Source organism: Neovison vison, chromosome 4 (genome assembly GCF_020171115.1).
Source record: "Neovison vison isolate M4711 chromosome 4, ASM_NN_V1, whole genome shotgun sequence".
Lineage (NCBI taxonomy): Eukaryota > Metazoa > Chordata > Mammalia > Carnivora > Mustelidae > Neogale > Neogale vison.
The window spans coordinates 163,291,114-163,309,024 of record NC_058094.1 but is presented as its reverse complement, the minus strand read 5'-3'; the positions used below and the strand labels follow the sequence as shown (position 1 = coordinate 163,309,024).

The following is a 17,911-nucleotide window of genomic DNA, read 5'->3' as shown; positions in this document are numbered from 1 at the left end:
TTCATCAAAACTTTTCTTAAAATCTCTTATCCAGGTGTCTGTTGCAGTGGTCTTACTCCCAGGTTTACCCAAAGCAGCATCAGCTAGTGGTTACAGATCCCAGCCCTGGAGTCAGAGGCTAGCTCAGGATAGATCCCAGCTCTGCCACTTCCTGGCTGTGTGACTTTGGGCTAATCAATTACCTCCCAGAGCTCCGGGTTCCTCTCTGGGAGATGAAGATCATATTCCTTCACAGGATTATCTTGAGGCTTTAATGAAGTACCATGTTTTAAGTTCTTGGCCCGCCGCTGGCCAGTAGTGAGTGTGCCTAAGCATTCATCCGTTATTGTTCTCCACCCGGTCTGGTCTTCATCTCGGTTCCAGTGGCTGCTTCAGAATGACTCAGCAGAGCCACTGTTCCTTACAAGGTGATTTTTTTTTAAAGACTCAAAGAACTTACACTGAAAGGGTCTTTAGGGGATTTTAAACCATTCACCTCAACAAAAATCAGAGCTCCCACTTAGTAAGTGCTGGTCATGCATGACGTCTCGTTTTTACAACCCTCCACAGTGGATGTTGCATGGGCTCTGAGATATATACTCCCCTAATCCTCCTCGGAGTGTCATGATTGATATTTGAGCTCTGCTCATTCCTGTTCCAAACTCCAGATTTTTGTCATCACACAACATATTGCTTCCATAACTCCCTGTATGAAAATAAACAGGTTCCTTGACTTATGTTCCGCAGCCTGTCATTGCACAGATATTGCCAGTGACTGGGAACCTGCTACTTTGCAGTGTAGCCCCCTTCACTGCTGGAGAGTTGGACAGGTTAAAGATTTTGGTGTTTTGTGCTAAAACCTGATCCCTGTATTTTTTTCTCTTTGGATTTTGGTATTTTTTTTTTTTTTAAAGAAATACAGGGAACCAGTCTAACTTCTTTTTTTACCTGATAGTCCTTTTAACCTTTAAATATTTGAATGTAACTCTTGCTTCTACCGTTGTTCTCTGTTCCTCTGCTCATTTTGGAAAGCTCGCTCTTTTCCTTGTACCCTCATCGTGCATGTCTGGGCTCTCTGGTCCACTTTTATCCCCCTGGGTTCAGATCTAGGAGCCATCGGGGTCTGGGCTCTTGTGGGTATGCACTAGATTCGCCTTAAACAGCTTCAGAGGTGCCAGTGAAGAGCTCTGATTTTCAGCTACTCTGCCATCAATAGCAAGGCTGGATATGTATTTCAAAAGCCATTCATTCTCAACCTAAGTGTTTATAGAGGTTCTGTGTGTTGGCTCCCTCAGGCCTCCTTATTTGTCTTTCCTTCACTTGGTCTGTTAGGGTTGTAAGTGAGCAGCGCCAGGAGAAGACCTTAGATTTGGTTCCTCCTGTCTCTGCTCTTGTTGGGAGAACAGTCCTAGCGTTTGGAGAACATAAAAGACATTTTTGTGAAGGAAAGTGTCTCAGAAATTATACTGTTTTCTCCTGAAAATCGACAACAAAATATCTGGAGCATTAAGAATTTTAAAAGCAAATTTGAATTTTTGTCTTTTCATAGTTACTAAGATTCCTAAATGTCAGATGTATTTTGTCATCAGATTCCAGACAGGCACATGATCCAGGCTTCTGAGGTGCTTGCTGTGCGAAAGTGATAGCGGCAGCGTCAGTGGGCAGAGCTGCCTGGGTTCGCATTCCAGCTTCGCGGCTTCCCAGGAGACCTTGGTTTCCTCAAATGCCATGACAAAGTTAATAGTCGAGCCCACCTCTTTTTTTTTTTTTTTTTTTTTTTCAATTTATTTATTTTCAGAAAAACAGTATTCATTATTTTTTCACCACACCCAGTTCGAGCCCACCTCTTAACAGTTGCTGTGAGCAGGAAGTGACTTTAAACTGTGACAGACTTTAGAACAGTATAAATGCTGTTAACGTAGTGGTTGTGTTGGTTGAGGTAATAGCTTTACTTCTTCACCCAGAAGAAGAAACAATCATGACATAAACAGTTGCTCTTCACAAGGCAAGCTGCTTTTGGTTTGAGGAAACACTTAACTAAATGTTTTTACTCTATCCTACTATGTAAAGAATGATGTTCAGTTAGCTTCTTGTTTTTTATAGGATTTATGGTGACCCCAGTCTTTCAGAGCTGTTAGAAATGTATTCTAAAGTTGTTCATCATGAGAGTAAAAGTGCTTTCGTGTTCTGCAATGGAGGGATACCTGCTCATAAATGTTGAATCTTGAAGTGTAGGCACAGAAGTGGGTAGTGACACCATCCCTGTTATCACAGATGCAGCCCCTGGTCTGACTCTGGAGCACCCACCCCCACCAGGTTGTCTGTTTCCCAATTTGAAATTCCAAGTGGGTTGGTCTTAGTGTTCTGAGGAGAAGAGGGGGCCAGGAATTCTGGGGGTGGCCAGGGTGAGTGATGCCATTTTTGGTATCCTGATCTGAGGAGCCCTAGGTCTCTAGAAGGGTTATAAGCTCTAGGGGAAAATGGTAACTAACTGAACACACCTTCTGCTGTTGTTGGGAGTAATCTTGCCTTACAATAGCTTTAGCAGTGGGTCTGGCAATTCGAAGGAGATGGTGTTCATTTACTTTCAATTGAATACATACTGTGGTCATTTTTCACTACAGGGTGTTTAACAGTTGGTTTCTTCCTTCCTCTCAAATTGGAGGCACTTATATAGAGAACCCCTTTTTGTTTAGTAGAGTGTGATTTGTTCATCAGTTGGTTTTATGGAACACCTGTCACTGAAGGTTATATCTGTGGTTTATTGAGTACCTAGTATATCTGAGGCATTCTGCCTATGCCAGTAGATGGATGAACAGGGCGTGGTCTCTTTTCCCTGGCAGGTAGGGAAAGACAGGAATATAAACAACTGCTTCAAGTAAGATGCAATAAGACAAGTCACAATTGAGGTGTGAGCTGGGAGCCACAGGACCACATCAGTTCTTTCAGCTAAGAGACCTGCTTATAAGTGGTGGCATTGGAGTTAAGCCTGGAGGAAGTGGTAGGATTTCAGGAACTGGGAAAAGAGGCTGCAGTCTACACCAGGTGGAGGGAGGAGTGCAGACAAAGGTTGGGATGTGTGGAAGGTCTGGAAGGACTGAAGGTGGGGTGCTGGAGACCAGGCTGAGCGTAGCTCCTTGGATTCAGTGATGTGCCATGGCGTGGCCTTTCCAGGAGAGCCACGTGGATATATTCTCTGTGCACTTAGGGATTCTGGTCCAGCAGAGAGGTGTGGGGGATTTGGATCTTGGAGTCAAGCCTTCTGAGAAATCTTTAAGGCCTAGGGGAGTAGAGCGAGGGGACTTGAGGACAGAGGGCTGACAGAAGCCTCCTTCTACTAGGGAGATTCAGGTCCCAGAAGAGACTTGGAACCGGGACAGGTTGGATCAAAACTGGCAGATGCCATGACTGAGAAGAAGCCTTTGAATAGGATAAGAACTCTGATTCTTACTGTAGTGTTGTCTATTAAAATTTTTTTTTAAATTTAAAATTTTCAAATTCTACTAAAGTAGTAAAGTATATTATACTGTGACTCACCGTGTTCCCATTACACAGTTTCAATTATTATCAATATTTTATCAAACTTCCTTCATCTCCTACCTTTCTGGGGGAAGAGAAGGGAGATGGAGCACTTCGAGTGCATCACTTCTGCAGTGCTTAAGTTCGCACTAGTTCGTAAGGGACAGTTTGTTTTTACACTGCTCTCAGTCATTGTCTTGCCAGAGTTTAAAAAAATAGTGACTCTCCGTCAACTAATGACACTTCTTTTGTTTAAATAATTTGAAGTCCTTGCGGTGGTTTTTAATTCCACAGATACCAGATCTCACTCTGAGGGCTAATTCACGAAATAGGCAGTGTCATGAGGAAGATCATGAATTGCCCTCTGCAGACAGGGTGCTTCTCCCACACTGCACCTGATGGGCTTTGATGGAAGCTGTTTATTTTGTTTGTACACTAACTCCTTGTGAATCACAGCTGAAATCTGAATTGGGCTTCCTGTCTTTAGATGGGAGGAAAGAAAACAGTGGTACTGTGAGCTGACCCACATACCACCCAATTCCTCGTTCTGGAGCAGCAGTCCTCATTTGGGACCTGTGGCCCTCTCTGGACGCATTGTTGTCATGCTCTTGGTGGTAAAGAGGCTACCATCCTCTAGTGCAGAGAGAGAGGGGAGAGGGATGCACTGGACAGCTCTCCACAACAAAAGCTTAACCCTCCCAACATAGCAGTAGTGCCAAGCCTGAGAAACTGTACGTTAGAGGAACAGCATATTCCAGAGGAGAAGCTCCTTTTTCGGTTTATTACATCACATGTTTGTGTACCAGGTTACCAGTGAGAATTTTTCTGTCGTCTTTGGAGAGAGCTTAATGTCCCTGTAGATGTTTTTCATTGGATCATCTGCATCACCTAAGTTGGGTTTGGCCGTATCTCTGGGCCTTCCAGACGTCATTCCAATTTTTATTTTCGTTGTGTCCTTGGACTCCAGCAGAACATGGAAGTGATTTGGTTTCTCTGGGCAGGAGATTTAAGGTAGAATGCATTTTCCAAGACATGTTCACTGGTCTGAGCAAAGTTCTGTCTGGGGAAGGAGAGGATAGCTTGAGGGTGTTATTTAACAAGCTGGTAATGCTTGTTAAATCAAGATACTATCTGTATTTCTTCACCCTGACTTGAAATTGAGCAGTCTTTTGTAGTAATTAGTAAACATAAATTATTTCATTTTCATTATTTGTAGGAAATACAGTTGGAACACGCAAAGCAAGCCTTTGTGCAAAGGGACAATGCCAGGACTGGAAAAATTACAGCCATTGACTTCCGAGATATCATGGTCACCATCCGGCCCCATGTCTTGACACCTTTTGTAGAAGAATGTCTAGTAGCTGTAAGTTTTAACTTGCCCTAATGAAGCAGGTTTGTTTGTTTGTTTGTTTGTTTTTACCTGGCGAAAGCTCACTAAATAAGGGATTATAAGAACAATTCTTTAAAATTAAGTGGAGTTTTTTCAGTTTAAAACAATAACCTTTTCTTATTGTGATCCCATGTATTATCAAACTTATAGACAGTATATTTTGGCTGGTTTTAATGGAGATAGGTTAATTTGTGTTCTGTATCATAATGGAATATCTTTAATGTATTAACTGGTTTAAAAAAACAGAAAAATTTATGATTTCATGTTAATTTTGCTGTATCTTTTAAGGTATAATATCAAATTCTAATCTTCACCTTCATCTATTTTCCAAAGCAAAATTTTTTTGAAAATATACTGCATGCAGATATATTTCTTTTAATTGTCAGCAGAAGAGAGACTCTAAAGCTTTGATTTACTCATTCATTTAAGATGGGTGTGTTGAAGGAACCATGGCTCATATGGTGGGCCAGGCCCAGCTGTCCTGTGTGGTAGCTTAAATCCCAGTGGGTGCCCTGCCACTTTTCTGACCGCATGGGCCTCGGAGGTGGTCCAGAACATTCTGTGCTGGAGGCCCCCAGGCCTTGGTCACAAAATACAAATCACCAGGGATTTACTTACTAAAAAATACAGGTAGTAAAGTTTTCTTCTGGGCCTATGGATTGATCAACTATAGGTGTGAGGTCCTAGAATCTCCTTTCTAAAGCTTCCCAGGTAATTCTGATGATCCTGCAGATTTGGAAACCCTCACACAGTGCTTTTGTTAGTCCCAGGGAGAAGACTTCCAGAGTGTTTCTGCCACACTCTGGGGTTCCCACAATGTTTACCATAGGCAGGAACTCAGCATAGCTTTTCACTTTCATTTAATTTTTCCTGGTACCTCTTTTTAGAGGTACAGAATTCTGAGGAGGCCTTTCCACTGTGCACTGTGTTAATCTAGCTCCTTTCCTTGCCTTCCCACATCCTTCCCTCCACCATTTTAAACTCTTAGGTTAGCTATTTTAAGTGATTACTAAGTGTAGATTTATGTGCTTGTTACCTTATAAAGAAGTGCTTTTCCTAATAAATATATTTTGCCTTGTTAGGGAAGGACAGAATTTGAGACCCCAAACTGAAGTTCCATTCCATTCATATCTGTTTCCCTTGCCCCTGGAGAAGAAATATGGCTTCTTACAAATTCTGATTATCAGAGTTCTGACTAGTCTTAACCCCCCCACCCAAGCATATGACATCTCATAATTTTACCCGAATACGCTAGTTTGCTAGAAATCCTACCAATGTAAAGTCTGTACTTAAATGATTATTTATTGCCGGTTTTAAGTAACATGACAAATCATGATATTAATGTTAGATTGACCACTTTTCATACTGTGTTTGTGTTGGTATAATATAGTTTTACATGTCAAAGCACACGCACGTGTGCATGTGTATAGTATAGTTGTGCATGTCTAAGCCTCTCAGAATCGCTCGTTAGATGAAATAAACAAACTTATAAAACATTTCCAATTGAAATTTGAACTCTGTAAATTACTACTGGTCCTGTTGTTATAATCCTACACATGTATTTATTTAGTTTTCTAGGACTTGTGTGTGGAGAGTATAAGCTCTGGTCATGATTAGTTGCAGTTACTTTTAAAATTCATTTATAGCTTTTTTTTTTTTTCTTTTAATGTGAAGGGAAAATACTTATGCTATTTCTTCTTATACATGCATTCTTGATTACTTCCAAAACTGGCCTTTGATATATGTACTTCTGAATCTTCTTCATTCTATAAATCTTTTGTTTATTTTTCTTCTCCCCTCTCTTATTTTCAACTTATTTGAGGCTGCTGGAGGCACTACATCCCATCAAGTTAGTTTCTCCTATTTTAATGGATTTAATTCACTCCTTAACAACATGGAACTCATTAGAAAGATCTACAGCACTCTGGCCGGCAACAGGAAAGATGTAGAAGTGACCAAGGGTGAGTGAGAATAAATCTGAATTTTTGCTAGTATCTTGGTGTATTATTATTAGGGTAAAGAAGGCAACCAAGAATTGACATTACAGATTTTTCTGTTCCACTGACACGTCTTAACCATGTGGCCCATGTGTGTTCTCCGTCCTTTGATTAGGCAAACAAAAGCAAATAAAACAATCTTCAGCAAGTTTTAAATAAACTGAAGACAACCTTTGAATTAGGAAACCCTGTAAAATTTCCTGTTTCCAAATCGTGCTAAAAGCTGAGCTCAATTGGTGGCCCCTAAAGTGGCCTTCAGACTTACATGAGGAATTCTGTGAGCTCATGCTGATGACAGCCTTAGAACGAGACGTCCGCATTTTAATGTTTTTTTTTTTGTTGTTGTTTGTTTGTTTGTTTTAAAAGAGAGAGAATGGCCTTGAGAATTGCACAGCTTCATTAATACAACCTCCCAGGCCTGATGCATGTGACGGTCTCTGTCGGCTTCCTTGTTTTCTCTGACCTGCAGTTTCCATCACGTCCTGTGTCATTTATCCCAAGCCTTCAGTGAGACACTGGGCTTTGAAAGTCAATGTTAGAGAAGCTCTTCTGCACACTTCTTACAGACAAATAAAAGAATTGCAAAAATTCCACTAAACCTGTTTGGGTTTAGTGGAATTCAGTGACTGATAAAGTTTTGTGATGTTCACTCAGCCTAGCACCTTGAGTTAATGCTGCATTTAGCAGCTATTCCTTCTTGAATCTCTCCCTTTTAACTCTTTTTCCATGCAGAGGAGTTTGTTCTGGCAGCTCAGAAATTTGGTCAGGTTACACCCATGGAAGTTGACATCTTGTTTCAGTTAGCAGATTTATATGAGCCACGGGGGTAAGTAGGCCTTCCCCCCCCCCCAATTAGTTTAATAAAAGGAGGTTGGGGGTGGGGGTTGGAGGAGGACAGCACACTGGGAGAAAAAGAAGCCAAATAAAAGAGGACTTTGAAATACAGGAACAAAAAAGGGGAACGTTTGCAAATTCCATAATGCAGATTTTAATAAACTTGTATTTTGTTCTTGCTCATGCTTTTTTTTTTCCCCCTCCAGACGTATGACCTTAGCAGACATTGAACGAATTGCTCCCCTGGAAGAGGGAACTCTGCCCTTCAGCTTGGCTGAGGCCCAGAGGCAGGTGAGCAAAAGGAACAAACTTGCTTCCTGATGTCTCTCCAGTAGGGTACCCCAAACCCTTCCAACTGACAGTTGCCTTTTCGACACCTATCTGACCTGCCATTGTAACATGTTGCACCAAAAATGCAGACAAATTTCAAAAGGCTGCAAAGAGAAATTACTTAAGAGATGTTCTGGTTGACAGAGTTGCTTTCAAAGATGGGTTGATTTCTGCACTGCGCTGGAAGCCTGTCTCCCCTGCTCCCCGCCAAAATAGGCAGAAGATCTTTTCTTCTTCCCTGTGCTCCAGTGTTGGGGGGTATGGGCCAGGCGTCCTGTTTTGGTGTCGCTGCCCCAACAAGGCGGCGCGCTGCTGACTGAGAGCCTTCTCTGCCCCACAGAGAGGTGCTTCATCAGCTCATTGTGTGACTGCCGTGCCTCCCGTTTTTCTGAATATCAAAATGAGATAATTTTGTTTAGTCTGGAGTAACAGTTTGAAGGCTTTTAGACTTCTTTTCTCTGTGAAAGGATTCATAAGTTATGTGGAAACAATTTGAGGAATGCTAAATTTTATTTTATGGTTAACAGAAACCAATCTTGTGAAGTCATGAGAGTCAGAAACTTAAGACACGGGATCTCCTCGTTTAACTCTTGCTCGCCTTGCTGTGGACCAGGATTAGAGAATAAAAGCTTTCATAGCATGTGTTGTGCTTACATGTTGTTTGTAAAGTAAATCCAGTCACAGACGAGCATCGTCTTAGAAAAATACCTCCTTTAAGGCAAAGCCACCTCTGAATCCTGTGAGACTTAACAGCTTTTGGCTTGCAGCTCAGAGTCTGTACAGAGACGCCAGTTTGACCACAATGGGTTGATGCGGGCTACATTTTTAGGACTGGCAGGCCTCGAGCCAGCATCCCTCCTTTCAGCTCCCCTCCCCACCCCAACAAACGCGGTGGTGAGTTTTGTGTGCAGCGTGTAACTCAAAGTGGTGGGTGTGTGCTCAGTAAATCCTAACTAGGCACCTCTGGAAAACCAGCTGGCTGTGGTTAAAAGAGGGAGCCGATGTCCCCGAGTGCAGGAGAGAGCACTGTGTAATCACGTGCGGAGGGAGAAGCAGCACCGCTCTCTTCCCTTGGATTTTTAGACACTGCTTACCAGACGATTATCTCTTCGTCTCTATGCAACTAACTGCTGGAGAAATTTGGGGATTAAGAAAAAGCAGAGGGTTTTGTTTTATTTTGTTTTTGTTTTTGTAAAGATTCCTTCTGTTCTCCAGCTGGCATTGGTATCCCACAATTTTTCCTTCCTGCCCTCTGCAGCTTTTGAGACTCTATGGTGGGTGCTCATTGATACTGGCCATGCAAGGGTCGGAGGAGAGTTAGAGCAGGAGATGATGGGCTGTGGCTGAGAGGTTTAGAGCAATTCACAGAGGCCTTGCCTGGAATATTCTTTCCTGTACGAATGCCAGTAGGCCTGACAGCACTGACAGGCTCAAGCAGTGGCAGTCGTCCACCTGGTAGGCTCTGTGCTAGCATGTGTCCTCAACAGAGGGGTGCAGGAATGGGACTCTTTCCTGTCTTATAAGCATGCTACATTTTGCGCTTCAGAGCTTTAGAAAAGTTAAATGAAAATCTGGGACTCTATTTATTTTGTCCTTTTGATTAAGAGTTAGTGATAGCAGTAGGTCAGCCCCCCCCCATTATTTTCAAAGTATTTTCACTCATTATTTTGATGCCAGACCTCTCTAAGTATTGCATATTTATATCCATATAAAAAAAAGTAGTGCCTTTCTTAGGGATGTATTTGTCAAAATGAAGTTACTTGTGATTTCCATCGATGCAGAGATAGAGTTGGAAACCCTCATGAAATTTGCGGAAGAAATCTTTTACATTCTAAAGATGCACATTTCTGTGTAAAGCTGTTTTCAGTGAAGTCACTTTACAGGAGATTGCAAATTAGCTCATCTATTAGAATTGTATAACATTAACAGCAACTAAAATTCAGTGGGTTGATAGTTGGGGTTGGTAATTATTTTCTTTGTTCACCTATTTTAATTATCATGGCTTTTTAAAAAAATTTTATTGAATGTATTTATTTATTCAACAGGTATTATTAAGCACTATCACCCTCATTTGACAACTTTGCTTGACATAAAATTGCTATTTTATTTATGTAGACAGAAAAATGCAATACTCTAAGATGTTCTGGCATCAAAAACATGGTAAGGATAATAGGGCAAAAGAACAATAAAATAACGACTGGCCTGAAGTATGAATTTAGTAAAAAGTGGATAGAGAAGAGGGAAAAGTAACAATTACCAGTAATACAACCAAGTAGTTGTAGCCACTGTAAATATTTTGTGTTATCTCTGGGTGTTGAAATAGCCAAAATGTTAGTATGTTTCTATATGCATACATATGCCCGCAAATAATTTTAATTAAAAACAACATCATATTGCACCAGTCTTTAACGTTGTTCTTAAAAGATTATAATGAAATATTTCAAACATTTATAAAGGTAAACAGGATCATATCATGAATACCTGTCTAACTGCCATATTCCTTTTTTTTTTTTTTCCCAATTTATTTATTTTCAGAAAAACAGTATTCATTATTTTTTCACCACACCCAGTGCTCCATGCAAGCTGTGCTCTATAATACCACCACCTGGTATCCCAACCTCCCACCCCCCACCCCCGCCACTTCAAACCCCTCAGATTGTTTTTCAGAGTCCATAGTCTCTCATGGACTGCCATATTCCTTTTAACCTGTTTTCACTTTATATTCCCTTATGACTATTTATCTTAACATCAAATACTCTTTTACAATGACGTACGATTTCGTTTTAAGCCTGTAGCATTTTTTAAAAGTTTATTTATTTATTTAAATAATCTCCTTACCAACTGTGGCACTCGTACTCAGGACCCTGTGATCAAGTGTTGCGTACCTTACAGACTGAGCCAACCACGCATCCCAAGGCTGCAACATTGTTAACCAGTCCTCTGTTACTGGACATGTAGGTTACTTTCAGTGTTTTTGCTCTTCAACAGTATTGCTTTTTAACATTCTGGTAGCTTGATCCATGTTCACGTACATGATTATTTTCTAGTCTGATATTTTATAAGGCGATCTGCAGGGTCAGAGGTTATGTACAAGAGTTTGGGTGTATGTTACCAAGTTTCCCTTCAAGTTTGTACTCGATTAAGTGGTAGGTGATCAGCTCTTTCCAGGCTGGGTATTGCCATTAGAAAACAAACTGTGGTGATAGATGGTAGTTAGGTTTATCATGGTGAACACAAGGGTCCATGTGTCGAAATACTATGCTTTACACCTGAAGTTAGTATATTGTAGGTCAGCGACAGTTCACTAAAATGAATAAACAAAACCTCTCAAACCTACCAGTTTGACTGATGAAGGATAATGTCTCCTTAATGTTTTTCAGTTTGGATCTCCCTGATCACTGCTAAGAATTAAACATCTGAAAATAGGTTAATAACATTTTGGGGGGAGTGCATAATGGTTTTCATTATGTTCAAATTTGGTTTTCAGCATTAACAATAGTAATAACTTTTTATTAATAAGAACAACATAATCTCATCCTGCCTTCCTCTTTGATATGTTAGTTGATACCATGAATTTGGAGCCCAGTGGGCAGTTTTAAAAAATCATATGTGCTCATTTCTGTTCTGTCCTTCTTTCTGTCTTCTGACCCCGCCCCCGACTCCTGTATGTGCAAAGAAGAAGGCCTCGGTGGACTCATCCCGACCGGTTCTCCTGCAGGTTGCAGAGTCGGCCTACAGGTTTGGGCTGGGTTCCATTGCTGGAGGTTAGTCATGGATGAGTGCAGCTTTTTCACTTTTATTATTCCTCTGATTTTCTTCTCTCATTTTCCACCTTATGATATTAAAGGACAGAGCCTGCCTTGGTCGTTCCAAGCCAGTTTCCTGTCTGTACCTCTGAGATGGGACGAGAGCAAAGGAACCTGCCTGTGGTCAGGGCCTTTTCTCTTAGCTGCAGATAGGCTTTTTAAAAGACGGGTGAACGAGAAAGTTAGGCTGAAGGTGATGTGTTTTGTACATTTGAACTGTCTGGGACATCGTTTTACCAGGAGACATCTGAGTGAAAACCCGTAGTTGTTTAGGAAAGTTGGAAAGTTGGTGCACTTTTACAATCTGTACGTGCACAGTTTGTCCCTTTCCTTCATCCGGCCTCTCTTTGACGGTGACCACCTTCCCCTTTCCTCTGACTTACCTGACTGCCTTCTGAACTATTGGCATTATCTGATTTTAGCTGTTGGAGCCACTGCCGTGTATCCTATCGATCTCGTAAAAACTCGAATGCAGAACCAACGATCAACCGGCTCTTTTGTGGGAGAACTTATGTATAAAAACAGCTTTGACTGTTTTAAGAAAGTGCTACGCTATGAAGGCTTCTTTGGACTGTACAGAGGTTAGTGCCATGTGCTAAAGTCATGTAAGGTGAAATAGTAGCCAGAAGGTTTGGTTTTCCATCTGCATGCCTGAAATGGATTAGGGAGACTGCATTACAATGGAAATGCAGCAGATTCTCAATTATCCATGCTAATGGGGGTAGGCTGGAGGCATCCAGGGCATAGCTAATCAAAACAGCCCGTAATCTGAAAGCCATTTATATTGCTTTTTAGTATGTTTTATTTCTTAAAATAATTATTTTTTATAAATATCCTCAGTGGGTTTTTTAAAAGGCTCATATCATTTGTCTTCTTGAAGTAACTCTGCTCACCAGCTAAAAGGAAAAGGCATCCTGGGGACAGAGCAGAGCCTACTCAGGATTAATGATTGTCCTTGAATATACCCCAAAAAAGTCCATTAAGTGGGTAAAAAAGTCCAAGTAAAGCAGGTTCAGTGGAACCCTCTTTCACTGCCTCTTTCTTTGAATTTTCCCCTTTCCTTCCTCTCACTCTGTACCCAATGGAGTTGATTCATGCACCACTCTAACAGGTAGTCCTATCCAGCTGTTCCTTCCATCCTCTTCGGTTCATGAAACAAGGGAAACAGTAGCAATATGTATGGCATCATAGAAAAGATCCCACAGATCCTAACTGGTTTTCTGTTGGCTTTGGCTTAAAGCGGCTTGACTTTACTCCCCCACCTCTCTGTATTGCCTTCTACAAGGAGAAAAGAAGTAAGTGTATTTCCTAAAATACAGTATTGCAGGGTGCCTGGGTGGCTCAGGTGGGTTAAGCCTCTGCTTTCGGTTCAGGTCATGATCTCAGGGTCCTGGGATCAAGCCCCGCGTTGGGCTCCCTGCTCAAGGGGGAGCCTGCTTTTTCCTTCCCCTCTGTATGCCTCTCTGCCTACTCGTGATCTGTCTCTCTGTCAAATACATAAATAAAAATCTTTAAAAATAATAAAAAAAATACAGTATTGTGGGGCAGCTGGGTAGCTCACTTAGTTGAACTGTCCTACTCTTGGTTTTGGTTAGGGTCATGATATCGGGGTCATGAGATCAAGCCCCATGTTGGGTTCTGTGCTAGGCACGGATCCTGCTTAAGATTCCTTCTTTACCTCTGCCCCTCCTTCATGCACGTGTGCCCGCACACATTCTGTCTGTCTCTCTCAAACACACACACACACACACACAGTATTGCAAGGTGTTTTAAGCTGAGCCACTTTGCCATTTGGCAACTGCACTGTTGGCAAGGTCTTCCCTCCCTCTCAGTGCTTGCTGTAGAAGAAAATAGTATTTAGTACTCTGTGGGGACAGACCTTGGAACTGGCAGCCACGGAAACCTGTGCCTCTAGGCCTCTTCTGCCATCTGCTGATTCCAGGCTTCATCTTATGCATCCAAGTGTAAAAAAACAAAGACCCCTCTTGAAATCTCTCGCCTTAGAAACTAGGGGGTTTTAAACTCCAGAGAAGCTCCATTTTGCAGGTTCTGTTGTGTAGGTAGATAACTCCCATCAAAGGCCTTTTGATCTGTTCTCTACCCTCTTTCCCTCACCCCCTGCCTCTTCTTACAATTGGGAAGGTCTTTGACCCCAGGTGATTGATGATGACCCTTACAGGGTCACTGCCTTCCATTTGAAATACTCTTCTGTCCTGGTGACAACAAACCTCACAAATGAAATGTCTCCCAAGTAGTACAAGGTTAATGTCACAGTGCCTGCTTTGCAGTGATTCGGGCAAAGCCTGCCACCTGCCCCATTCCCGTGGGTGGTGTTCTGCCTGGGGAGCTTTGTGCATCAAGGCAGAAGGACGTCTGAGCCTTGCCATTGCTTCACAGACTGCTTTTATGGCCTTCCCTCTGTATTGATTTAAATGCCGAGAGTGTCTTTAGGATTGTGAGAAATACTTTTTGTCCTGCTCTATGTCTTTAATATGCTTGTGTTGACCTGGTTTGATGTGATGTTGAGTCCCTTCTCTTTCCTCTTTGACCAGTCTGACAGATTTTGATTCTTGGTTGTATCCAGGTTTTCTTCCTTGACCTGTTCTTTTAACCCCATAGACAGAACAGCTTAAAGCATATATGAGTACTGAGTGCCTAGCTATAATATGGCCATCCCACAAACATCATGCAATTTCAGAGATTATGTATGTAAAATGAGGGGCTGGAGGATGGGGGGCGGGGAGCTGATTTTAACTCCTTAGGGAAGGGGAGTCAGCCCCCCTATTACACAGGAAGCTCACTCTGAAAACCAAAGACGCAGTCCTCCCCTTTTTCCTGGTTTAGAAACAGCTGTTTATCTCACTGTTTTGGCTGCATGAACCCTAGGGGGTTCCCTCTGGGAGGGTGCTAGGTAGAATGTTGAGTATAAGAAGATTAATTCTGAGAATCATCTCTGTTCATTCCCTCTTGAATTCTTCTATTTTCTAGTAAATGGTTTTAAAGCAAAAGATTTATTTTAAAACCTGTTGGGTTTTGTTCTTTAGTTTGGATCTTGAGAGCAAAGAGATGATTGGTGGTAGTTCAGGTTTAAAAAAAATCATTTTTGACCTTGCTTCATAAAAATGACCTGTTCCTATTATTGATTAGTTGGGGACCAATTCTCTTTCATTCCTTGTACATAATTATTAATTAATAATTGTATGTAGCTGCTTATTTATGAATGCTTGTCATTAGGGTAGGAGAAAGATGAGATGAAAATGGGAAGCCGTCAGTACTAGTGTAAATTTTAATAGAAACAGCAAAACCTGAGGTACCCTGGGAATCACTATTGTAACTTGTGTGTGCAGCGTCAAGACAGCACGCAGCCTACGTGTGGTTCTTTCACTAAATTTCTCATCAGATGTAATTCTGATGTTTAAAAATTTTATTTTAGGGGAAACTTGAATTTCAATTTTGGGAATTTAGAATTGCCTTTGATAACGCTTCACCTAGCAGGATGTGAGAAGTGTCAGAGGACATCTCGAATTTATAAACATGTTTTGAAATATGGAGCCTATTTTTTCTATTATGGAATTTTGCTTAACATGTAATTTTTCTGCATCAATACATATGTAATTGCTAATATTTCCTGAGTAGTATAATTTGGGAATGTTGCACAGGTAAGGTCTCTCCCCCTATTTTAAAATTATCTTTATGCATATTTTAGAAAAAAGTTGGCAGTTCACCCTGAAAGAAGTGCTTACCGCATGCATCCTTATTATAAGGTGAATGAGCATCTTCCTCCCTCTCTTTTTTTTCGGTAACAAGAATACGGATCTCTCCAGGGGTGCTGTGTTTGTCTGGGGAAATAATCCCTCGTGCAACAGCTAGAATGAAGATCTTTCTAAAGAATTCTTGATACCTCCACCACAGGTGGTTTTTTCTCTTTGCTTTCTCTGGCAGCGGCCAGCCTCTGCATGCAGTCAGGAGGTTATCCAGTCCTAAATGGGGTGTGCGTTTCGAACACCGCCCCGGGGTCCAAAGGGGATTGATAACAGTGTCAGCAACTGTCCTCAGTGGATGTGGTGGGGCATCCTGGACCTCCAGCAAGCCAGGAGGCGTTGTAGTATTGGGGATTTCTTAGTCTTACTCTCCATGTCTCTGTGTGGTGCGACGTTCCCTTGTCTCCGAGAGTCCCTTATGGGATGGGGATTAATGATTGTCCCTTGGAAATCCTATGAGACTGACTCCGCAGACCTTCTCTGTTGTATACACTATTTTGTTGTTGTTATGAGAAAATGATTGATTTTCCAAGATTTTTCTGTAATTTTTGAAAATCAGACCCTCAGGCTAAGTCTGTCTGTTTGAGGGGAAATAACACCCAGGAAAATCCAGGTCTGCCTGAAGTCAGTTGTAGAAGGCTTCCTTTATATCCTCCTCCCTCTCCATACTGATTTCATGCATTCAGGTGTTTAAAATTCCTAATGAAGTACCTGACAGCTCATTTGGTTTGAATGAACCGCGGGACCAAATGAGTCATTTATTGGCCTGCTATTGACTTGGCATATTAAAGAGAAACAATTGATTGGGTTGGGTAATCATCCCCAATTAAATGCTCTTACCAGTCCAGAAATAACTGATTTTTGCCTTTAAACTTTGCTATACTCTCCTCCCTCAGATGCTTCAGGTAATGAGAGGAGCAGCCTTTAGAATTAGGAAAGTTTGGGGGAGGATCTTTGGGGAGAGAGATTCAAGAGAAATCAGAATCCATGAGAAATACTTCTTAAGGAAAGGTTTTTGTTTTTGTTTCTGTTGATGGGAGAAGTCATGGAAAATCTTATCAGAAGGAAAAATTAGATCATTTTATGAATTCAACTTAATTTGGAGCACTACTTAATTTTTAGTTAATTGGCAGAAAAAAATTTTTGTTTTGTTTTAATTAAACCCTTCGATCAAGGCTTACAGAGTCTCAGATGGGTCTATTTCACATAGTCTGTGTGGTGCAAAAGCAGTCGTCTTCCATCCTGGAATGTTCTCAAGGTGACATCTAGAGGATATTGTGGTGATATCTCGGGATGTTATTGATATGTTTGCATTCTGGAAGGAAATTTTGTCAGACATCTAGTTTAAGCGAGGCCTCTTGTTGTGGTTAATGTCTCTATAGAGGGTAGTACCCAAATTACATGGGTCCACAGTGAAGTTCCTTCTTGAGTAATTCTTGTGGATAAAAATAAACTTAAAAAAATTCTGGAACCAAAATAAAACGATTGGAATTTCTGCAACTGTTTTGCATAACTTAAGAATGCATGTGTCTTGGAACCAACTGCATTGAATCCTTGAACGGCGCCAAATCATGGGGGTCTATCCTTGTCCAGCAAAGCTTCTAATGAGCACAAAATAGATTGGTTTGAATCTAACTATTTTTTTCTTTTTTAGCCAGTTTTTTTGCATATTTTAATTTAGGGTATTAAGGCTGTGAAAAGATCAGAAGGCAGACATTTGCGCCTAGGAAGCTGTGAGCTGGGTAATCACATCTGTGGAGATGTACAGCCAGCCAGCCCTACTGAGCACAGTGTGTTAACACAGGAGGCAGAGGTAACACAAGGTCAGACCAAGGAAGGTGGGTGCAATATCAGAGGCCAGAGAGCGCCAGATGACAAGAGTGGTGAGCTTAGAAACTTGGGAAGGATGACGAAAAGATCGAAGTAGACGTAGCCCAGCGAAGAAAAGATTGAGTGAGTTAGCCCTCCAGGATGGTAATTTGCAACCAGTTGCCGTTGCTGAGGCCACAGCAAGCAAAACAGGTTAAACCTCATCAGCAAGGAATTAGTTGAGGCAGAAGAAAAGATGAATAGGAGTTGTCATGTACCAGAGTGACAAATGGAAGGAGGGGATATGACCTTTCTTCCCAGTGATCTTCACTTCTAGAAAGCCAGCCCCATACAGAGGAGTCAAAGGAACTAAATCCTTCCTAGACAATAATCAGTATCATTCATTTACATTTTGACACTCAAGTCTTTTGAAGGCATCCTGAACCATGGTTGGTTCTTGACATTTGGAGTAAAACATTTAATCCA

At 41.4% G+C, this 17,911-nt stretch overlaps 1 protein-coding gene across 2 annotated transcripts in view; it reads left to right on the top strand.

The window, feature by feature from the left end:
• SLC25A13 (solute carrier family 25 member 13) overlaps nucleotides 1-17,911 on the top strand; it is a 182,065-nt gene that overhangs the window by 99,189 nt on the left and 64,965 nt on the right. Inside the window, exons 6-11 of one of the 2 annotated variants that reach the window (XM_044246082.1) lie at nucleotides 4,715-4,861; nucleotides 6,711-6,849; nucleotides 7,618-7,711; nucleotides 7,926-8,010; nucleotides 11,729-11,813; nucleotides 12,278-12,436. In XM_044246082.1, the coding sequence (XP_044102017.1) occupies nucleotides 4,715-4,861; nucleotides 6,711-6,849; nucleotides 7,618-7,711; nucleotides 7,926-8,010; nucleotides 11,729-11,813; nucleotides 12,278-12,436 (709 nt within the window). Of the gene's footprint in view, nucleotides 1-4,714; nucleotides 4,862-6,710; nucleotides 6,850-7,617; nucleotides 7,712-7,925; nucleotides 8,011-11,725; nucleotides 11,814-12,277; nucleotides 12,437-17,911 lie in introns of both variants that reach the window. The other variant, XM_044246081.1, reaches the window with a different exon arrangement.